This window comes from Artibeus jamaicensis, unplaced genomic scaffold (assembly GCF_021234435.1).
Source record: "Artibeus jamaicensis isolate MK-2021 breed Jamaican fruit bat unplaced genomic scaffold, CSHL_Jam_final scaffold_666, whole genome shotgun sequence".
Lineage (NCBI taxonomy): Eukaryota > Metazoa > Chordata > Mammalia > Chiroptera > Phyllostomidae > Artibeus > Artibeus jamaicensis.
The window spans coordinates 2,202,795-2,226,864 of NW_026522053.1; the positions used below are offsets into that span (position 1 = coordinate 2,202,795).

The window sequence follows — 24,070 nt, forward strand, 5'->3', positions numbered from 1 at the left end:
CCAAAAGCAAAACTAATTTGATTCAATGGTCATTTAATGTTTGAATATTGAAAAGTTTCTTTCCTGTAATATAACGAGCAAGTGTTTTGAGAATTAACTAGTCAAATGCTATGAATTCAAAACCAAGCCTGACACTCCTAAAATAGTGAAAAATTCAAGTAGATAAATTCAAAAATGTTTTAAAATCATACAGTAATGTCAACCACCACCTGTCCACCTGAGAACTGGTCCTATTACACAATTCCAAGGACCTACTTAAACCAAATGGAAGAACCTCTACCAAATCTGCCTAAAGATATTGTTGGAAGAAAAAAAGAATGGATAGTTGGTTATAACAGTGAAATGGCTTAAGCTTAAAATAATAAGCAATAGATCCATTTGTTCATTTTCATAGGCAGCTTTATTTGGTTTTTAGAAAAATATATACAATTAGTGGATCTTCAGCTCTTAAATAGTTTTAAATTAACATATGCAAGTATGAGGAAACTATTTCCACAGTTGGAATGCCAATACTGTTCAATAAAGCAGCAGACAGGAATTCTGGCAGCCAAGTCCAACCACTGACAGGAGCAGCAGGAACTGAGCAGGTCATCTGGGTCAGATAGCACAGGAGAGGTTTGTCCTTTTTGTCTGAATATTAAGAAAAGAAAAGATGTGTATATTTAGCTATCCTAACCACTGTACTTTGCGTGTAGATGTTTGGATGTAGGGTGGAGGCCCTTGGAGCCCACAGGCTAATTCTGTTCAAGCAGAGCTCACGTTTCAGGGGGTACTCAGTGGGTTTAGATCTGTTAGAATTACCTGTCACAGTTGACTAGTAGCAAACAAAACTCAAAGTTGTGGAGTATTTGTTAATACTGTTTCTTTGGACAGACCCCTACTTTTTCCTGAATGTTCTCCTTAATGAATTCAAAGTAGCCAAAACTGTGTGTGAAGACAGTTTAGGTGGCAGCTGACTTCCATGGTTTCAAGAAGTTAAGCAAGAAGGCAGCAAGGAGTGCCTCAGCTTAGTTTCAACCTCACCTTTTCCAGGATATACTATGCACTGTATATAAATAACTGCATCCTATGGAAATTCCAGGCCTACCTCTCTAGGAGCACAATTCGGCCCCCACTGCTTCTGGGGCTTCTCATAGAATGGCATGCCAGCCAGAGGCCAGTTTGTCATAGGACTTCCTGAGGGGCTTAAAGGGAACTGGGTTAGGGAACTGATACCAGGAGCAAACATCCTCTTTCCTTGCTGTACACACACACTTGCTAAGTAAGCAAAATGTGCTGAGCAGCTTCAGGCTTCGGGCTCTACACACACTTGTCTGATTGGGAGAAAGGTAATGGGAGACAGGAAATGAGCAGGGGAGCTGGAAGCCCATTAGGAAGGAGAGGGGAGAGTGCGAAATTTCGTTCTCTGCTCCTGGATTTCCTTAGTCTTTTGGATGCAGCTGAATAGCTCCTTAAAAAGTGCTTTGTATTCAGGAGGCGGTGTGCTGCTGGGGGAGCAGGCAGGCTCAGGGGTGCCAGTGGTGGTCAGATCCCTGGCAGCTGGGTCCCTGGCTGGAGCCCTGGCAGTCTGCACAGCTTTGTGGTACAGTGAGTCCCCCTCCTGCTGGCATTTCTGCAGCAGCTCCTCATACATGGCCTTCAGGGCACTATACTGAGTGTCCACTTCATGCAGCAGGGACACGCCCCTCTGCTTCACAGCCTTGGCCCTTCGGATACAGGTCTCCTCATGGCCCTTCACAATATCATCGCCTGCCAAGCTACTGAGCACCGTCTCACTGCTGCTGCGTTTCAGGGGCCTACGCTGGGTCTCAGGCCCGGTCAGCAGCATCTCCTCCAGCAGGCTCTGGTCAGGTTCCTTGAATGGGACCAACAGAGAGTCAGGCACCAGCTTCTCGAGCCCATTCATGAAGGGACGCTCCGACTGCAGCACCCGCCGCATTTCAGCCACCTCAGCCTCCAGCTCCAGCGCCCGGGCCCGGTAGTCACTGGCAGCCCCCAGCTGCTGCTGCAGCTCATCATTCTCCTTCAGCACGAGCCCATACTCCTCCTCCAGGGCCCCCCGCCTCTGCTGCTCCAGGCTCAGCTGCGCTTGCAATGTCCTCACTGCCTTCTTCAAGTGCTTATTTTCCTCTTCCTCGGGGCTTGGCTGACTTGGCAAGGAAGTGATCTTCTCTGCAAACACGTGGTCATACACGAAGTGTCTACAAAAAAATGTGGAAAGAATATATTACACAGGTGACTGAGAACGAAGAGCAGAAGAGTAGTGATTTTTTTTTCACCTAAATGTTTTTGAGGAGCTGTGACAGGGACTAAATTTTTGCCTATTCCTCACTAGAGCAGTGGCTAAAATTGTGTGAGGTGGGCAAATAAAACATGTTTGAAACATAACTTTTAAGACTAATTTCTCTTAGACGTTGAAAGTGCTCCAGAACATCCACTCCCAAGACCCAGCAAACAGAGATTTTCAACTGCTATCTCTCCAGGGAGTTGGAATAGCCCAGAGGTCCCTGACCTTGGTTAGATTAGACTCTCCAGGGTAGTCCTAAAAATTATTGACTCCTGGATCTCCCAACCCCGATTCTGACCTAGCTGGTCTGCCACCTGGACTTGGGGGTTTCCAAAGCTCTCCATGTGGTTTATAACATGCAGCCAAGGCTGAGAACCATTGCTGCAGTGATTTTTAACCAGGAAAGCACATCAGAATCACCTGGCAGCTTTTTACCCACATCCAGAGATTCTGATCTAGGCCTAAAGGAATCCCTTGTATTGCAGTTGGAAAAACTTCATGGGTGAGCTGAAGAACCAGCAACCCAAGGGTGAGACCCAGCAAACACAGAGCTGGCCTCTCTCCTGTTTAGGGTCCTGTGTAACAATGTGCTCACCTGCCTCTCACAGGATGGAAAGCCACAGGAGGGAGGGCAGGAACTGTGTTCCTCACTACTTCTCATCTCCAGCACAGCATCTGATGCACAGCAGGTGCTCAATAAATAGTACTTCAATAGAAATTAAATCTCATAACTAAATTGTAAAGGCATTTCTGTAGGCACAAAAACCATTTGCCAGGATTTTAATTTTACTACGATTTCAATTTTTTCTTCATTCTAATGTGAAATACAACCCCCAAATTTGTGATCTATCAGACGTGCTGCATCTTATTTTAAACTAAAATTTAAAAACACTAAGAGTATGGAAATAAATGCTCCTAAGACTTCAGAAAATGAGTTTTTCATGGATTTACTAATACCCAAGAACTGTATAATTTGCATGTTTAAGTGGTTTTGCTCAAACCACTGGTGCTCTAATAGCCAAGTGGTGTTCCTTGAATGTACTTTGAAGCTACAGGAATGCAGAAGGCATGTATGTGTGCAAGGACACCTCCACCAGGACATGCTACAGAAGGTGGGCTTACTGGCGCAGGTCATAGAGCTCTTTCAGACACGAGAAGCTGGGTGCTGACTTCTGGTCACATTTCCCCTGGCTCTTCCTCCCTTGGCTAGATGACTTCAACTCTTCCACTTGGCTCTGGAGGTGATCGATGTTGGCTTGCAGGCACTCGATTGTTTCAGTCAGACTGTGAGGGACAGACAGAGGCTGATTGCTGCTTGTCATATGAAATTGAGGGCATAGCAGTGAGGGGAGATTAGTTCTCGGCCACTCAAACTGGGCTTTCTTAATTGGAAAAGATTGCTACCTAATCTCTATTTTTCATAAAGAATTAAATTAAACCTTACCCCATATTGACCCAAACCCACAACAGCCATGATCTATTCTACTTTATACTCAATGACTCCTGCCCAGGGCCTCCTTGATGGATTCTAGAAAGTTTACCTCAGAATCTTCTGCTGTGATGCCTTGCTGTCAGCAACAAGCTTTTGGTTTGTTTCTTCCAGTTCCCTTGCTGTGACATCTAACTGCTCATAAACTTTCGCATGCTGCTCATTCATCTGCCGCAGAAGCTCCACCTGCTTGGTCAGGTACTGTAAGAGAAGGTGGTTATGATCAGTTACACACTAAACAGATAAGACATCTGCTGCCTTCCAGCACCACTGGGTGTCATACAACGCAATTCTGACATGAACTTCCTGGAGTCAGTGACCCCACAGGTCATGAGGGCTCGGTTTCACAAAAAAATGCTCCCACTTTAGATGCTAGTTGCAAATCCCAGGGGCTGCCTTTACATTCAGCTAACTGGCTATAATTTGGGGGTTCCCATGACCTCTCCTCAGGTTCAATAATTTGCTACAAAAACTCACAGAACTCAGGAAACTGCTTTACTTACATTTACTGGTTTATTTATAAAGGAATCAACTCAGGACAGCCAACTGGAAGAGAAGTACTAGACAAGGTATGGGGCTGGATGGGTGGCAGAGTTTCCATGGCCTCTCCAGACGTACCACCCTCCCACACATCAGTGTGTTCACCAACCCAGAAACTCCTTCAGCCTCATTTCAGTTTTACTGAAGCCTCAGTATATAGGTATGACTGATTAAATAATCACCAGTCTCCAGTCCCTGTTCCCTCCCCAGAGGCTGGAGCTGAGCCGAGAGTTCTAGCTTTCCTCTGGCAAAAAGTCCCCATTCTATCAGTCAGGAAATTCCAAGGGTTTTATGGACTCTGTGTCAGGAACTGGAGACAAAGAATAAATATGTAATTTTTATTATACTCACAATAGCACAGGTTTATTTTGTGAAAAGAAGACTTTAAATCCTAACTGAACTACCTGTCCTAATAGGAGGTGAGTACAGGTCATGCTTTATATGCTTAGTTCCCCCAGTGCTCACCAACACCCTGTGCATCACTGAGGTTGGGCAAACCCTACAAAGCACATAACACGCATAAAATTCATATCCAACAGGTAAAGCTAGTGAGAGATGATGATCCCACAAGAGAAAAAGGATAGAACACACAATCAATGTTTAAGCAAAAGTTTCTTGTTTTACAGAAAGAAGAAAGCCTGAAGTGGAGGATTTCAGATGATTTTCGCTTGAAAATTTTTTTTTCTGTAAGTGAGCCTTTATGAATAAAAACGGGACGGATAAGGGATAATACTGATTTAACCAGAGATATTTTAGTTCATTATTCAAAGGCTCTTGTTATTTTTAATTCTGTGAAAATATTATCAACATAATCCTTATTCATGAAAAACTTGCCAGATTATTTTGGTGCTGCTAATACTGTTTTCTAAATGGCCAAGGACAGAGAATAATCAAAATAATGACTCAGTGTTAAGTTACTTTGATTTCCTACTCAGCTCTACCTGAAGACACTGAAACAGTATATATTGCAGATGAAATATTCATAGTATTTCTCTGGAAAGAAGAAAAAAAAGTAAGTCTGAGGCATCACCAAACACCAAATAGTAACAGAGCAAAGATATAACTTATTATTTTATTTATTTAAATTTAATTATTGTTCCAGTATAGTTTTCTGTCTTATTCCCATCCCAGCCGACCCTCCCCACCCCGTGCTCTCCACCTCCCTCCATTTCTACCCCCCCCTAGTTTTTGTCCATGTGTCCCTCATATTAGTTCCTGTAAATCCTTCCCCTTTCCCCCTGGAATTCCCTCCCCTCTCCCCTCTGGTCACTGTCCCCCTGTTCTCTATTTCAGTGTCTTTGGTTATATCCTGCTTGCTTGTTTGTTTTGTTGTTTAGGTTCCTGTTAAAGGTGAGATCATATGGTATTTGTGTTTCAACACCTGGCTCATTTCACTCAGCATAATGCTTTCCAGTTCCATCCATGCAGTTGCAAAGGGTAGGAGCTCCTTTTTTCTTTCTGCAGCATAGAATTCTATTGTGTAAATGTACCACAGCTTTTTGATCCATCCATATACTGATGGGCACCTAGGTTGCTTCCATCTCTTGGCTATTGTAAATTGTGCTGCTATGAACATTGGGGTGCATAGGTTCTTTTGGATTGGTGTTTCAAGGTTCTTAGGATATAATCCTAGCAGTGGAATTACTGGGTCAAAAGGCAGTTCCATTTTTAGTTTTCCTGAGAAAATTCCATACTGTTTTCCATAGTGGTTGTATCAGTCTGCAATCCCACCAACAGTGAACTAGGGTCCCCTTTTCCCCACAACCTCTCCAACATTTGTTGTTTATTGCTTTGTTTATGATGGACATTCTGATCAGTGTAAAGTGGTATCTCATTGTGGTTTTAATTTGCATCTCTCTGATAGCTAGCGATATTGAGCATCTTCTCATGTGTCTCTGGATCCTCTGTATGTCCTCCTTGGAGAAGTATCTGTTCAAGTCCTTTTCCCATTTTTTTAAGTAGGTTATTTGTCTACTTAGAGTGAAGTTGTGTAAGTTCTTTGGAGATTAAACCTTTGTCTGAGGTATCATTGGCAAATACATTTTGCCATATGGTCGGTTGTCTTTTTATTTTAATGCTGTTTTCTTTAGCCATGCATAAGCTTTTTATTTTGATGATTCCCATTTGTTTATTTTTTCCTTTATATTCCTTGCTCTAGGGGACATATCAGTAAACATGTTGCTGTATGAAATATCTCAGATTTTTCCTGTCAATGTTCTCCTCTAGGACTTTAATGGTGTCACGGCTTATATTTAAGTCTTTTACCACCTTGAATTTATTTTTGTGTATGGTGTAAGTTGGTGCTCGTTTCATTTTTTTGCATGCAGCTGTCCAATTCTCCCAACACCATTTGTTGAAGAGGCTATTTTTACTCCACTTTATGTTAATGCCCCCTTTGTTGAATATTAATTTACTGTAGAGACCCTGGTTTATTTCTGGGCTCTCTGTTCTGTTTCATTGGTTTATGTGCCTGTTTTTATTCCAGGACCAGGCTGTTTTGATTACAGCAGCCTTGATATTCAGTTTGATATCAGGTATTGTGATCCCTCCTACTTTGTTTTTCTTTCTCAAAATTGCAGCTGCTATTCGGGGTCGTTTATGATTCTATATAAATTTTAGAAGTGTTTGTTCTATGTCTGTGAAATATGCCATTGGTACTTTAATAGGTATTGCATTGAATCTGTACATTGCTTTGGGTAGGATGGACATTTTGATGCTGTTAATCCTTTCAATCCATGAACACAGTATATGTTTCCATTTGTTTGTGTCTTCCTTGATTTCTTTCTTTGGGGCTGTGTAGTTTTCTGCATACAGGTCTTTTACCTTTTTGGTTAGGTTTATTTCTAGGTATTTTATTTTTCTTTTCGCTATATCGAATGGGATTTTTTTCTTGATTTCTGCTTCTGCTGGTTCATTGTTAGTATAGAAAAATGCCTTTGATTTCTGGACATTGACTTTGTAACCCGCTATTTTGTCAAATTCATTTATTAGTTCGAGCAGTTTTGGGGTACAGTCTATAGGATTTTCCATGTACACTACCATGTGATCTGCAAACAATGACAGTTTTGTTTCCTCCTTTCCAATTTGGATGCCTTTTATTTCCTTTTCTTGTCTGATTGCTGTGGCTAAAACTCCCAATACTATATTGAATAGAAGCGGTGAAAGTGGACAACCTTGTCTTGTTCCTGATCTTAGTGGAAAATATTTTAGTTTTTGCGCATTGAATATGATGTTGGCTGTAGGTCTCTCATATATGGCCTTTATTATTTTGAGGAATGCTCTGTCTGTTCCCACTTTGCTGAGTGTTTTTACCATAAATGGGTGTTGTACCTTATCAAAAGCTTTTTCCGAATCTATTGATATGATCATGTGATTTTTGTCTTTGCTTTTGTTTATGTGATGAATTACATTTACTGATTTGCGAATATTGAACCATCCTTGCATACCTGGGATGAATCCCACATGGTGTATAATCTTTTTAATGTATTGTTGGATGTGATTTGCCAAAATTTTGTTGAGGATTTTAGCATTTATATTCATCAGCGATATTGGCCTGAAGTTTTCTTTCTTTGTTGTGTCTCTATCTGGTTTTGGAATTAGGATGATGTTGACTTCGTAAAAAGAGTTTGGTAGTTTTCCATCATTTTGGATTTTTTGGAATAGTCTGTGAAGAATAGGGGTTAGCTCTTCCTTAAATGCTTTGTAGAATTCTCCTGTGAAACCATGTGGTCCAGGGCTTTTGTGTGATGGGAGTTTTTTGATTACTGCTTCAGTTTCACCTGCTGTTATTCATCTGCTCAGGCTTTCTGCTTCTTTTTCATTGGGTTTTGGAAGATTATATTTTTCAAGAAATTTGTCCATTTCCCCTAGGTATTCAAATTTCTTGGCATACAGTTCTTCACAGTAATTTCTTACAATACTTTCTATTTCTGTGCTATCAGTTATAATCTCTCCTCTTTTATTTCTGGTTGTGTTTATTTGGGTCCTCTCTCTTCTTTTTTTAAAATATATTTTATTGATTATGCCATTACACTTGTTCCATTTCCCCCCTTCATTCCCCTCCACCCTGCACACCCCCTTCCCCAGCATTCCCCCCTTTAGTTTCTGACCACGTGTCTCAAGTTCTTTAGATTCTATACTTCCCATACTATTCTTGCCCCCCCCCATCTATCTTCTATCTACTGTCTATGCTACTTATTTTCTATACCTTCTCCTTCTCCCACTCCCCTGTTGATAACCCTCCCTGTGATCTTCATTTCTATGGTTCTGCTCCTGATCTAGCTGTCCTCTTAGTTTGCTTTTGTTTTAGGTGTGGTTCTTAATAACTGTGTTTGTTCTTTCACTGTTCATCATTTTATCTTCTTAGAGAAGTCCCTTTAACCTTTCATATAGTAAGGGCTTGGTGATGATGAACTGCTTGAATTTGTTCTGATCTGGGAAGCACTTTATCTGCCCTTCCATTCTAAATGAAAGCTTTGCTGGATAGAGCAATCTTGGTTGTAGGTCTTTGGATTTCATGACTTGGAATACTTCTTTCCAGCCCCTTCTTGCCTGTAAGGTCTCTTTTGAGAAATCCACTGACAGTCTGATGGGAACTCCTTTGTAGGTGACTGTCCCCTTGCTGCTTCTAGCATTCTCTCCTTCATTTTAATTTTGGCTAATGTAATGATGATGTGCCTTGGTGTGTTCCTTCTTGGGTCCAACTTGTTTGGGACTCTCTGAGCTTCCTGAATTTCCTGAACGTCTACTGCCTTTGCCAGATTGGGAAAATTCTCCTTTATTATTTGTTCAAATAAGTTTTCCACTCGTGGCTGTTCCTTTTCCCCTTCTGGTACCCCTATAATTCAGATGTTGGAATGTTTAAAGATGTCCTGGAGGTTCCTAAGCCTCTCCTCATTTTTTTGAATTTTTGTTTCTTCATTCTTTTCTGTTTGATCATTTTTTTCCTCTTTCTGGTCCACTCCTTTGATCTGAGTCCCAGTTTCCTTTCCATTACTATTGGTTTCCTGTGCATTTCCATTCATTTCAATTAGTTTAGCCTTCATATGTTCCTCTAATTTGTGACTAAAATTAACGAGTTCTGTGAGCAACCTGATCACCAGTGTTTTGAACTGTGCATCTGAAAGTTTGGCTATTTCTTGGTCGCTTAGATTTATTGGCTCTGGGGCTCTGAGTTGTTCTCGAGCCATGTTTTGATCTGTTCATGCCTGTTACATATGAGGAGCAGAGCCTCAGGTGTTCACCTGGGTGGGGCCACACAGGTCGCTGTTTTGTGATGCTGTATGTGGGGGCAGGGTCAGAGAGGGAGAAATGGTGGTCCCCTCTGCTGCTTCCTGCCAATGGTGCCTGCATGGTCTGTCTCACCACTCACTCCTTCACTGGTTTATCTGCACGCAAATGTGTGACTGTGGTCAGCCCTCATTGAGTCCACCACCTTGTGCCCTCATTGAGTCTGCCTGCTACTCCACACCTGGGATCCACCCACAGCTGCCGGCATGCCTGGGTAGCACGCCCAGGTGGGTCCGGTGGCTCTTTCTTGCCCAATCCCACTCTGCTGTTGGCTTTGCCCCTCTTACTGGTTTGGCTGAAGGTTTCGTTGTTGTCAGACTTCTATATAGTTCAATTTTCTGTGGTTTGGCTGCGTTTTTGTTGCTAAAACTTTGTTGTTTTTTAACTTGGTTGTGTGAGGCACAGTGCTTCCACCTATGCCTCCATCTTGGCAGAAGTCCCCTCTCTCTTCTTTTCTTGATGAATCTACTTAAAGGCTTGTGTATTTTGTTTATCTTTTCAAAAAACCAGCTCCTGTATTCATTGATCCTTAGAATTGTGCTTTTAGTCTCTATGCCATTTAATTCTGCTCTGATCTTGGTTATTTCCTTCCTTCTACTTGCTCTGGGCTGTCTTTGTTGTTGTTCCTCAAGTTCTTGTAGGCGTAGGGTTAGGGTGGTTATTTGAAATGTTTCTATCTTTTTTAGGTAGGCCTGTATTGCTATGAACTTCCCTCTCAGGATTGTCTTTGCTGTGTCCCATAAGTTTTGGGTTGTTGTGAGTTCATTTTTGTTTCCAGATATTTTTTGATTTCTTCCCTAATTTCATTCTTGACCCATTCGTTGTTTAATAGCATGCCATTCAATTTACATAATTTTGAGTATTTGGGGCTTTTTCTTTTGAGGGTGGTTTCCGGTTTCAGTCCCTTGCGGTCAGAGAAAATGTTTGGTACGACTTCAATTTTCCTGAATTTCTTGAGGCTCGTTTGTGTCCCATCATGCGGTCTACCTTTGAAAGTGTTCCATGTGCATGAAAAGAATGTATATTTAGCTTCTTTGGGATGAAAGGCTCTATATATATCAGTTAAGTCCATTTCATCTAGGGTGTTGTTCAGTGTCACAATATCTTTGTTGATATTTTGTTTGGAAGATCTGTCCATTTTTGACAGTGGAGTGTTAAAATCTCCTACTATAATTGTGTTGCTGTCAATATCTTTCTTGAAATTCTCTACGATTTTCTTTATATATTTGGGTGTTCCTATGTTGGGTGCATATATATTTATGATGTTAATGTCTTCTTGGTGGATTCTTCCCTTGAGTATGGTGAAGTGACCTTCTGGGTCTCTCTTTATGGCCCTTTTGTTGAAGTCTATTTTATCTGATATGAGTATTGCTACCCTGGCTTTTTTTTTTTTCTTGTCTGTTTTCTTGGAAAATTTGTTTCCAGTCCTTCACTTTTAGTCTGTGTAGGTCTTTTGTCCTCAGGTGGGTCTCTTATAGGCAGCATATGTGAGGGTCATGCTTTCTTATCCATTCAGCTATTCTATGACTTTTGACTGGAGTATTTAATCCATTAACATTTAATGTTATTATTGATAGGTACTTATTCATTGCCATTTTTGTACCTGTGTTCCTCTGTCTCTCTCTCTCTTAACCTTCCTTAAAGCAGCCCTTTTAGTATGTCTTGCAGAGCTGGTTTTGTGAAGGCGTATTCTTTTAGACTTCTTTTTTTCCTCTTGGAAGCTCTCTATTTGGCCTTCTATCTTGATTGAGAGCCTTGCTGTCAATCAAGTAAAGTAGCCTTGGTTGCAGGCCTGTGGTTCTCGTTCTTGGAATATTTCTTGCCATTCTCTTCTTGCTTGGAGTGTTTTCATTGAGAAGTCAGTAGCTAACCTTATTGGGGCTCCCTTTTATGTTACTTCCTTTTTTTCCCATCCTATCTTTAAGATTCTCTTTTTATCTCGGAATTTTGCCATTTTAATGATGATATATCTTGAAGTGGGCCTCTTTGGGTTCCTCTTGAGTGGGACTCTCTGTGATTCCTGGATTTGTGTGACTTTTTCTCTCATTAGATTAGGGAAGTTTTCCCTCATTATTTTTTCAATTAGGTTTTGTATCCCTTGTTTTTCTTCTTCTCCTTCTGGTATCCCTATTATTCGGATATTATTACGTTTCATATTGTCTTGCATTTCTCTTAATCCCTCTTCATTCTTTCTGAGCCTCTTTTCCTTTCCTTGCTCTTTTTGTGATTTTTTCCTACTTTGTCCTCCAACTCACTGATCCGATCTACTTCATCGATTCTGCTTTTGATTCCTTCTACTGTGTTCTACAATTCAGAAATTGTATTCTTCATTTCCTCTTGTCCCTTGCTGATAGTTTCTATTTCCTTTTTCATGTTGATATAGTTTGCGGTGAGTTCATTGTAGCTCCCCTGTAGTTTCTAGTAGTTCATTGTTAGCTCTTTGAACTTCCTGATAACCAGTGCTTTGAATTCAGTATCTGATAGCTGACTTGCCTCTATTTCATCTAACGTTCTTTCTGTGGCTTCCTCCTTTCCTTTCATTTGGGGGCTGTTTCTTTATCTTCCCATTGTTTGTGAGACTCTTCTTGTTAGCCTCAGCTTTTTAAATTGATCTGTTTTGACTCCCTGGGTTTATGATGCTAACTTTTGTGGTGGAATGCCTGTGAAATTCAGTGATGCAGTCTCTTTCAGTTATCCTGGTCTGGTCTTTTCGCAATTCCAAGTAGTTGTGTCACTTGTGGCTAAAAGAAAAAAAAAGGCAGGAGAAGGGAGGAAAAAGTGATAACTTTGGAAAGAAAGGAAGAAGGAATAAAATAGAAAAGAAGAAAAAGAGGAAAAAAGTATTGAAAGATAAAACAATAATTAAATTAAAAAGATAAAAGATTACTGAAAAAAAACCAACAAAAACCTCTTGTTGCTTTCAAACTAGCCAAACTGGTTTTTCTGGCTGCAGCCAGGCTGAGGGGAGATTAGTGTGGTGTTTTTGGGAGCACTCGCCCAAGAGCCAAACTGGCACCTCTACCCAGCGTCCCACAAAGGGGATCTAGGACTTCCTCACAGCTCTCTTTTCCGAGGGTTTACCACCCTGGGCTGGGTTGCAGGGGGCGGGCTCACTGGCCCGGCTCCCTGGTTCCCTTGGGTTTGGGCACAGACTTGTCCCAGTTCTGTGGGGAAACTCCAGGCCCTCAGCCCAACCTTGGGTTTGCTGTCAGGCTGGGTGGGGAGCAGACCAGGTGGCAGCAGTAGAAGGAACCTTCAGTTTATATTACCAAAACTTTCTCCTTTAGAAAGCTTGCCTCTCAGGACAGCCCGTTTTCCCAGCCAGACTGGTAACTATCGGAGTCAGAGCCTCACACTGCACCTCTCAGTTCTCCGGGGCTGGCGACCACAGAGTCCGAGGTTGATCTCGGCCCTTTGTCCTCAGCACCCTCTCTGCCAACTCTAGCAAACAAGTCTCTCCCAGTGCCCAACCTTGCTTGGCCAGGGAGGGAGGGAGCTAATAACCCAGCTCTCTCCTAAGGACCCTTTGGCGGGCCCGGGGCTCCCCAAGAGTCTGAAGGAGATGCATCGGGAGCCGGTCCTGAGCTCTGGGTGCCAATCCAGGTGCGCAGGGTGCCTGCCCAGGTGCGCCGGGCACTAGGCCCCGAGCTGTGCATCAGCGAAGTCCCTGCTGCTCCTGTCTTTGCTCTGGTCCCTGAGACTCCACTGTACTGCTGCCAGCTCCCTACCATCTGAATCCTCTGTGACCGTCACAATTTCTGGTCCCTTATTTTCATATATGCTGGGGAACTGCCGGGTGCCTGCGATACTCTTCCACAGATTGGCCAGGATCCTTTCCCATGTGTAAACTTAATTTTTTAAAATATATTTTATTGATTATGCTATTACAGTTGTCCCATTTCCCCCTTTCATTCCCCTCCACTGTGCACACTCCCCCCATATTGCCCCCTTTAGTCCATTGTCCATGTGTCACAAGTTCTTTAGCTTCTACATTTCCCATACTATTCTTGCCCCCCTCCTATTTTCTACCTACCATCTATGCTACTTATTTTCTGTACCTTCTCCCCTCTTCTCCTGCTCCCACTCCCCTGTTTCTAACCCTCCATGTGATCTCCATTCTGTGGCTCCACTCCTGATCTAGCTGTTTAGTTTGCTTTTGTTTTAGGTGTGGTTGTTAATAACTGTGAGTTTGTTGTCCTTCCACTGTTTATATTTTTTATCTTCTTTTTCTTTGCTAAGTCTCTTTAACATTTCATATAGTAAGGGCTTGGTGATGATGAACTCCTTGAACTTGACCTCATCTGGGAAGCACTTTATCTGCCCTTCCATTCTAAATGCAAGCTTTGCTGGATAAAGCAATCTTGGTTGTAGGTCTTTGGATTTCATGACTTGGAATACTTCTTTCTAGCTCCTTCTTGCCTGTAAGGTCTCTTTTGAGAAATTCACTGACAATCTGATGGGAACTCTTTTGTAGGTGACTGTCCCCTTATCTCTTGCTGCTTCTAGCATTCTCTCCTTCATTTTAATCTTGGCTAATGTAATGATGATGTGCCTTGGTGTGTTCCTCCTTGGGTCCAACTTCTTTGGGACTCTCTGAGCTTCCTGGATTTTCTGGAAGTCTATTTCCTTTGCCAGATTGGAAAAGTTTTCCTTTATTATTTGTTCAAATAACTTTTCCACTTGTTGCTCTTCCTCTTCCCCTTCTGGTACCCCTGTAATTCGGATGTTGGAACACTTAAAGATGTCCTGGAGGTTTCTAAGCCTCTCCTCATTTTTTTTGAATTCTTATTTCTTCATTCTTTTCTGGTTGGATGTTTTTTTCTTCCTGTGGTCTACTCCATTGATTTGAGTGCCAGTTTCCTTTCCATCACTATTGGTTCCCTGTGTATTTTCCCTCATTTCACTTAGTGTAGCCTTCACTTTTTCATCTACTTTGCTATTAAAGTCAACCAGTTCTGTGAGCATCCTGATCACCAGTGTTTTGAACTGCGCCTCTGATAGGTTGACTATCTCTTGCTCACTTAGAAGTACTGGATCTGGGGATTTGAGCTCTTCTTCTGTTTGAGTCATAATGTTTTGGTTTGCTCAAGCCTGTTACATATGAGGGGTGAAAGCTTAGGTGTTCACCAGGGTGGGGCAACCCAGTTGCTGGGTTGTGACTGGGGGTGGGGTCAGAGAGGGAGCAATGGTGTTTGTTCCATTCTCTCTCAGATTTCAGTCCCCTCTGCTGCTTCCCAGAAGCAAACTGGGCCCTTTTAGTGCTGGTTCCTGGGTGGGTGGGCTTGTGTACGTTCTAGGATGCTGTGGGTCTCTCCAACAAACTCTCCAGTGAGGTTGGGAGCCTCTCCTGGCACCTCAACTCCCGAAAGTTTTTTTTAATTGGTGCTTTTTGGCTTTATTTCCTGGCCCTGGGGTCCTCGGTTGTGCAGTCTGTCTCACTGTCTGTTTTTTCACCTGGTTTATCTGAGCATGAATGTGTGACTGTGGTCAACCAGCAGCCTTGCACCCTCAGTGGGTCTGCCTGTTGCCACCCCATGCCTGGGATCTGCCAACTGCCACCCATGCACCTGGGTTGGTCCAGCAGGCACCGCTTTTCTCTGCCGTGACCCCTCTACATGGGCTGCAGACTCTGCCCCTCTTACCAGTCTGGATGAATGGTTCATTGTTGTCAGACTGTACAGTTCAATTTTCTGTCTGTTTTGGTTGTGTTTTTGTTTCTAAATCTTTGATGTCCTTAAATTTGGTTGTGCTAGGAGGTACGGTGTTTCCACCTATGCCTCCATCTTGGCCGCCAAAGATATAACTTTAAAAGCACTTTTCTTGAGGCTTAAAAAAAAAATCCTCACCTGAGGATATGTTTATTGATTTTAGAGAGAGGGAAACATTAATGTGAGAATCACTGATCAGTTGCCTCTTTGTTTGAGCCCCAATCAGGGATTGAACCTGCAACCTAGGTATGTGCCCTGGATCAAACTCACAAACTTTTGGTGTATGGGATGATGCTTCAACCAACTGAACCATCCAGGCAGGGCTTCCTGAGACTTTTTACAGAACTATACGAGTATTTGCAAAACTAACCAACTCTTCAAATAGTGGAATAAACAATCCCAACGAGCTCTTTAAATGGCAGTGTGGCAAAGCTGAAAAAACACACATAGCCTTTTCTCCAACTCTGGTCACATAACTTGGGAGCAATGTGTTGAGAAAACAGCTCTCATAACTTCATCTTTCTCATCTAAATTCTTGGGGTCAAAAGTGTTTTGTTAAATCCTTAAACTTTAGAAAGACTGCATGGCACAATCCACCCACACACTTTATGACACCCCAGTGAGGTCTGGTAGCACCCTGTAATTAAGCATTACTATTTCTGCATCTAAAAGTATGAATAAAGATTATAAACAGTCTCACATCACTTTAGATCAGGGTTTGCTGCCCTCTCCCCAATTTTTGCTGCAAACTTAAGAAAAACAATCTTGTTTTATAAGCCTTGAGTTTGGAAATGAACAAAAGAGGTTGTAGATCAGTCTGCACCTGGCTTGTAGGTACTAATGAAATGAGGTAAGCAGCACAGCACATGGTCCCTGTGAAGTCTGTTCTTACTCTTCACTCCCTCAGCTCCACAAGCTCTCCTGGACCCTGGGACACCAACCAATGAGTCTCCTGGGAGAAGCCTTTTCAGAACTGCAGGAGGGTGCCCTTAATCTTGTCCTCTGACTAGCAATATCATAGCAGATTCCTGTATAGAAATGTGTTAATCTCTTAAGAATACTGGTCTGGAAAAGAGGTTTAGAATCACAGGAAAATATACAATGGTTGCAGAAATTTTCCAAGCTACTTTATATCAAGTATTAGGTCTAAAATACTCTTTGGGACCAATCAACAACAATATAAAAGGCTAATCCATGGCCATACACTAAATGTTAATTTAAAGCAGGAACTGTTCCTGCCCAGTAACTGAAATATTCCTGTTCTCTGTAGGACACACCTGCCTCATGGAGGGCAGGTGAGAGGCCAATTACACAGAAGCCTTTGGGTGGGTGAAGGCTCAGAGAAAAGAGATGACCTGATGGGAGGCAGTGACACAGTAGCTAAAAGCACAAGCTTCGGGATAAGAATTTGCTTTGAGGTCCTACTTTGCCATTTCTAACTGGCTGACATTTAGCAAGTAACTTTTTCTAAGGTGAGATTAATTTACCTACCTTATAAGAGTGCTGTGAGATTAACAGATCTAACGGGTTCAGCATGGTATCTGGCATATGAAAAACTGCTCAATAAGACAGTAAGAGGTAGCTACTGTTATCTTTATCTACAGCTCCATTTTTCAAACTTTACATGTGTTAAGATTCATCCAAGGATTTACTGAAGTACATATAGGAACCTGGACCCTTTCCCTTAGAATTTTCATTCAGTTAGATTGGGGTAAAGCCAAGATTCTGCATTTTTAGCCAAAAATCAGGTGATGTTAGTACAACTGGTCCATGGATCATGCTTATCAGAGAAATGCTGATCTTGGAAGTAGAAAACCCTGGAAGTCTCCCCTCCCTCAGTGTCCTTCTCCTGGGTCTGGGAGATAGAAGCATTCACTTGGATGAATAATAATTCTTAAGCTTAATTTTACCATTTCCCTTTATAGGATGTAGTTTAGTTGCAGCTATTCACTAAGATTATGCTATACATTAACTGTATCACAGCAGCATTCTCACCATGTTATATTTTTATGTTTTTAGAATCATAAACCCCTGAAATTACATACCAGTTACCTTAACCTCAAGTGCTTCTTCCTAACTTCTCAGTCCACCCAAATACTGACTCTCTACAGATGGCTAATCTTATCTATTAAATTTTAAAACTTTCTTTTTTAAAAGTATTTTTATTGATTATACTATTACAGTTTTCCCAATTTTTCCCCCTTTATCCTACCTCCACCCCACCCCCACAACCCTCCAACATCCACCACTCCCTTAGTTCATGTCCATGGGTTGTACATATAAGTTCTTTGACTTCTCTGTTTCCTATACCATTTTTTATCTCTCCCCATCTATTTTATGCCTATTAATTATTCTGCTTCTTTCCTGTACCTTTCCCTCTCCATTTCCCCCTTCCCCTTCCCCACTGAACTCCCTCTGTGTGATGTCCATTTCTTTGATTCTGTTCTGGTTCTGGTTGTTTGCTTAGTTTTTGTTTTTGTTGTTTTTCTTTTAGGTTCATCTGTTAATAGTTGTGAGTTTGTTGTCATTTCACATTTTTTATATTCATTTTCTTAGGTAAGTCCCTTTAATGTTTCATATAATAAAGACTTGGTGATAATAAATTCCTTTAACTTGACCTTATCTGGGAAGCACTTTATCCGCCCTTCCATTCTAAATGAAAGCTTTGCTCAATAGAGTAATCTTGGATGTAGGTCCTTGTCTTTCATGACTTGAAATGACTTCTTTCCAGCCCCTTCTTGCCTGCAAGGTTTCTTTTGAGAAATCAGCTGATAGCCTTATGGGAACTCCTTTGTAGGTAACTGTCTTCTCCTTTCCTGTTGCTTTTAAGATTCTCTCTTTGTCTTTAATCTTGGGTAACTTAATGATGATGTACCTTGGTGTGCTCTTCTTTGGGACTCTCTGGGTTTCTTGGACTTCCTGGAAGTCTATTCCCTTTGCCAGATTGGAGGAGTTTTCTTTCATTATTTGTTCAAAGAAGTTTTCAATTTCTTGATGTTGTTGTTCTCCTTCTGGCACCCCTATAATTCGAATATTGGAATATGTTGGGTTGTCCCAGAGAATCCTCAGCCTCTCTTCATTTTTTTGGATTCCTGTTTATTCATTCTGATCCGGTTGGATGTTTATTTCTTCCTTTTGTTCCAAATTGTTGCTTTGAGTCCTGGTTTCCTTCTTGTCACTATTGGTTCCCTGAATATTTTGCTTTATTTCACTTTGGGTATCTTTCATTTGTTCTTTCATTTTTTGACCAAGCTCAATCAGTTCTGTGAGCATTCTGATGACCAGGGCTTCAAATTCTCTATCAGATAGGTTGGCAATCTCCTCATCACTTAGTTCTGAGGCTTTGCTTTGTTCTTTCATTTGGACCACATTTCTTTGCCTTGGTGCAGCTCACAGGTTGTAAGGGGAGGGGCCTTAGGTATTCACCCAGGCAGGGCAACCCTCTTTGCTGCTTTGGGTTGCCTGGGGAGAGGGGCCAGAGAGGGAACAATACAGCTCGCCTGCTGGTCTCTAGCGCACTTTCCAACGGACTCTCCTGTCAGACTGGAAGTATCTTCCACTGCAGCAACCCCAGCCTTAGCCCAGAGTCAGCTTTGAGTTTCAGTTTTCCCCTTAAGTCAGTCCCTCCCGCACAGCTCTGCCGAGCTAGGCAGCCAGCCCTACCCCTCAGCCGGCTTGCTGTGGTTTTTCTGAGTTGCCCTAATGGCCCACCTTACCAGTCTGGTTGATTTTTTTCTTTAATTCCTTGGTTGTTGGAGATTCATGCAGTTTGCTTTTCTAGTACTTTTGGTTGTTTATTGGTTTTAGATTGGTTGTTGTCCTCCCCTCCTTTTGGTTGTATGACGAAGTGAAGGGTTTCTACCTACATCTCCATCTTAGCTGGAACTCCTTAAAACTTTCTATGGAAAACTTCAAACATGTACAAATGCAGAAAAAATGGCTTAATAAACCCCCATCTACATATCATCCACTTTCAATAATTATTAATCATCAGTCTTGTTTCGGGTCTCCCATATTCTGCATCTTCAATCATTTTTAAGGCAAATCTAAGATATCTAATTCAAGCATACATATTTACATATTTCTAAAAGATAACACTTTTAATTTTAAGCACAATTCCCATTATATCTAAAAATACCCCAATAATTCCTTAATGTCATCTCTTTCATTTCAGTGTTAATACTTTCCCAAATGCCTCTTAAATGGGTTTACCAGCTTCATCTGTTAGCTACTGTCTTTCTTATTTCAGACTCAAGGGTATGTTCATCCTAAAATTTTAGAGATACTTCACTCCCTGTCTCTCCTCCTTCAAGGCCTTTACCCTACTCTCCCCACTCCCACTGGCTCCATTTAATCCAGCAGTTAACCTGGGATTCAGGGATTGAATTGAGGCTCTTGCAAACTTGGATGTGGGGAAAGTTACATCTTCATCTTCACTAATTTCTCATTGAAATTTAGCATTTCCTTCAATTATGAATGGTGGCAACAAACCACCAGTAGTAGGAAGGGTATTTAGGAATTCATCACCAATAGAAAGCATAGATTTTTTTCATATCTCACTATAATGGTTGCAGCCATCACTATTTGAAATTACAGTAATTTTTAGATTGCCATTAGAGCTTGGTATTTAATGCACTTCATAATGAAACAACTATATTACTAACCACACATTTATTTTTTCAATATTTTGATAGGCATTCAATAACAGATTCCCTGTGTAATTCTATGTATGCTAAGTGGAACATTACAGACCTCAGTAGACATCCAAAGAGATGTATGGCACAAAAATAGTCGATAGCCCCGATTACCCTTTAGGTCTCTGTTCAAACAACCTATTCCAAAGCCTTTTCATATCTCTTCTCCTAAGGCACCTGATTAATTTCCCTCAAAACACTCAACACAATAATAAACAACCAAACTATTTACTTGTTAATGTCATAGTCTTTCTAACCCTCTTCTCATATATTTGGTCAATTTAGCACAATTCTTGACATATAGTAGGGACCTAAAAATACTGCCAGAATGACCATTTCTAGATCTCTGTTTGCAACAGCTTGTGCTTTGCAAAACTCAGCTGCGATATGTCCAGGGAGTGGACTCAAAGGTTTTGAGAAGGGCTTTAATTTTAGCCCTCATGGGAAAAGACTATTAGCCACTGATTCTCTCTCTTCTTGCCCCATTTATAGATTATTTCTCTGTATTTATTACCCTGGCATTGATACTCCCCAGTAATCTGAAAGACAGTAATTTATAGTTTCTACCAGTTATTATGTGGGTCTCAAGTTGCTGCCCCCTTTTCAAGAGATAATGTTCAAATTAGAGTTGTGGCCAATATATAGGAAACAAGTCAATATGCAACTAAGCACAAAGAGACTATGTGAAAAACTATAGTAAGTCCCCCTCGTCTGATATATAAAAGCCTGTGATAGCCCTGGCCAGGTAGTTCAGTTGTTACAGGAAGTAGTCCAAATATGCCAAGATTGTGGGTTTGATCCCAGCTCGGCACACCTATGAGAAGCAACAAATGAATGCACAAATAAGTGGAACAACAAATTGATGTTTCTCTCTCTCCCTCCCTCCTTCTAAATCAATCAATACATTAAAAACTTAAAATAAATAAATAAAGCCAGCCAGCCTGTGATAAAAACACAATGAAACCATTTAGGAAGACTTTGTGATATTTTGGTCTCATGGGGCTTGGGTTCAAGAGGTAATCCACAGAATGGCAGGGAGTTTGTTTTCACATGATAGGAGTCTAATCTTATTATTATTAAAACTAATCAAAAAACCTTTCGCTTCTCCAAGAATTAGTGATAGGTTACCTAGCAGAGGAGTCCTAATTGGTCAGCAACTTAAAACCAAAACTATTAAATCTCTCGGCAAGTACTGATTTAAGTGCATAGAACCAGAACTCTATACAGGCTTGATTTATGAAACTTCAAATTATTAGCTTATTTCTACCCTTCATTTAAAAGTACACAGATATGCTTCAAATGTTCTGGTTTCCTCAGTTCAGAATCTCTGATACACAGACTCAAATGAATCTGACTGGGCTGCCAAGTTCCTAAAATTCAAGTGCCAAAAAGACTTTATATACAAAAGTATTTGCCATATGCAGCAGGGGAAAGGGAGAAACTTAAGCAGACAGTGAGAGGAGAACATGGGGTAGCAAAAATGTCAAGAGTATCAAAGTTTAAGTGCCTTGAGTTATCTCACACATATCTTGAAATTTGCACAGGTCACTTCAACTACGAGCACAAGGTTCATGTAATACACAAAAGCTATAAATAGGCCACCTTTACAACTGAGGCAAAGGTTTGAGAAAGAAAGGCCAACAGGATTAAGTTAAAACCTATTTGAAATTGCAGAACCCTGACCTGGAAGCTGGGAAAAGATACACACAACCCAAATTAAAAACACCTAAGGAAAGGAATGGAATGGAAATTTGGCTTTTATGCAGTATTAGGGTTCTCCTTATATTAAGGATTAAGCGCAAGTCCTCTCAGTTTAGTATCAAAATAATCTTCCACAATACTGAAGAAATATTTTCTATTATCTTTGAAAAACCTCTTTACCCTGATTAAAATATTATTTACCCTGTAGGAAATTTAAGGGGAAAAAAGCATGAATGTGAAAATAAAAACCACCTCTAATCTCATTATTAAAAGCTTGGATTGTTTTAAGATCTGTTTTCCAGTAATAGATAAGATTTTATTTTTTATGAATTAAGATTATTTTATTACTAAAATTCTAAACACATAAACTGCAATTTATACTGTCATATACATGTGTGTGTGTGTGTGTGTGTATACACACACACACACACACACACACACACACACACACACATAGACAATCTCTTCCCCCCAGAACCTCCCTGTTCCAATGTCAGGCAAGCATGCTTATCACTGTTATACACAGAGTGAACAGGATCTGAGAGGTAATCCACATGCCTAAAGTCTGTAGCTATCTGATATAGAATGAAGGGCTTAACCTTGAATCTTCTGAGCCCAGAGCTCCTTCCACAGAGGTGGAGACCCATGGTTTAGGAATTATTGAAAATGCTTTGTAAACTAATTATCTCTGTTAAGATACCGATTTCAACAAGTATTTATTGATAATCTACTATGTGCAAAAGACAATGAATAAACATAGTAACAGCCTTCAATGTTGCCATGGGAAATGGAGCAGGTGGGGCAGAGAAGAATAAAACAAACAAATAAATGTAATATACAATAGAATATTGATAAATGTAGTAAAGAAAGCATAAAATGCTTTAAAATTTCCAAAGATATGAGTTCTTGAAAGGATACCTTAAAAGGCCAGACTACTTTATTCTTTAAAAATTTTTTAAATTATTTTTCAATTATAGTTTACTTTCAATATTATTTTGTATTGGTTTCAGGTGTATAGATTAGTAGTTAGACAATCATACACTCGACAAAGTGTTCCTACCAGATATTTCCAGTACCCACCTGGCACCACACATAGTTATTACAGTATTGTTGATAATCACTATGTAATCCCTATAATCCCTATGCTGTACTGTACATCCTCATGACTATTTTGTAACTACCAATTTGTACTTCCTAATCCCTTCACCTATTTCACCTAGTCCTTCAACTTCTCTTCCATCTAGCAACCATCTATCTATGAGTCTGTTTCAATTTTGTTTGTTCATTTTCTCCTTTTGAAACTGCTTTTATTTACTTATAATTTTTATTGTTATTCTATTATAGTTGTCCTAACTTTCCCCCCTTTGCCCCCTTCCCCATCCTACCCCCCACTCCCACAGTCAATTCCCACACTATTGTCCATGTCCATGGGTCACTTGTACCTGTTCTTTGTCTGGTCCCTTCCCCTTCTGTCCACCATTAACCCCCTTCTCTCTCCCCTCTGGCTGTTGTCAGTCTTTTCCATGTTTCCATACCCGTGGTTCTATTTTATATATTAGTTTACTTTTTATTCTGTTCTTCAGATCCACACATAAGTGAGTCAAATGGGATTTCACTGAGCATAATATCCTCTAGGAGTATAGGTGCTGTCACAAAAGGTACCATTTCATTTGTTTTATAGACCAGACTACTTTGAGTGGGAGGTTCAATTTCTGTGGGGTAATGAAAGTTCCAGGAAGAGAAGCAACACAAATACAAGGCTGTATGTGGTTTCCATGATTGTTGGCACTTTAAGAGAATCTGATTTTTTTCTGAGGGTGTCAGATCTCATTACTCTCCAAAACTTCTTTCTTCCCTCTCACCTAGGGAAAATGTTTGCTCTGGATTCTTGAAAAATTAGCTGCTCAGATTAACTGAATAAAAGTGACAAAGGCTATAGGCATCTCTGAAGTCAATCATTACTTTCAATAATTTTTAAACTTTTTTTACATTAAAAATGATGTCCAACATAAATAACACTGATCAATTTTTTTAAAGATTTTATTTATTTATTTTTAGAGAAAGGAAAGGGAGGGCGAAAGAGAGGGAGAGAAACATCAATGTGTGGTTGCCTCTCACGCACCCCCTACTGGGGACCTGGCCTACAAACTAGGCATGTGCCCTGACTGGGAATCAAACAGGCAACGCTTTGGTTCACAGGCCTGTGCTCAATCCACTGAGCTACACCAGCCAGGGCTGATCAATTTTTATGAGGATTATTTGAAAACCCCTGACAGTCTTTGAAAGCATACTTACAGCTCTATTTAGAAAATACTCTTTGACAACTAGTTTCCTAGTTGTCTATTTCCATAATGAGTCACAG

At 40.8% G+C, this 24,070-nt stretch overlaps 1 protein-coding gene across 2 annotated transcripts in view; it reads right to left on the minus strand.

Moving 5' to 3' along the window:
* Positions 1 to 359: 359 nt before the first annotated feature.
* The window catches only part of CDR2 (cerebellar degeneration related protein 2), a 41,785-nt gene continuing 18,074 nt past the window's right edge, over positions 360 to 24,070 (minus strand). Inside the window, exons 3-5 of one of the 2 annotated variants that reach the window (XM_037141193.2) lie at positions 3,829 to 3,977; positions 3,410 to 3,571; positions 361 to 2,201 (exon numbers count right to left, since the gene is read on the minus strand). In XM_037141193.2, coding sequence (XP_036997088.2) covers positions 1,370 to 2,201; positions 3,410 to 3,571; positions 3,829 to 3,977 — 1,143 coding nt within the window. In that variant the 3' untranslated portion in view covers positions 361 to 1,369. Of the gene's footprint in view, positions 2,202 to 3,409; positions 3,572 to 3,828; positions 3,978 to 24,070 lie in introns of both variants that reach the window. The other variant, XM_037141194.2, reaches the window with a different exon arrangement.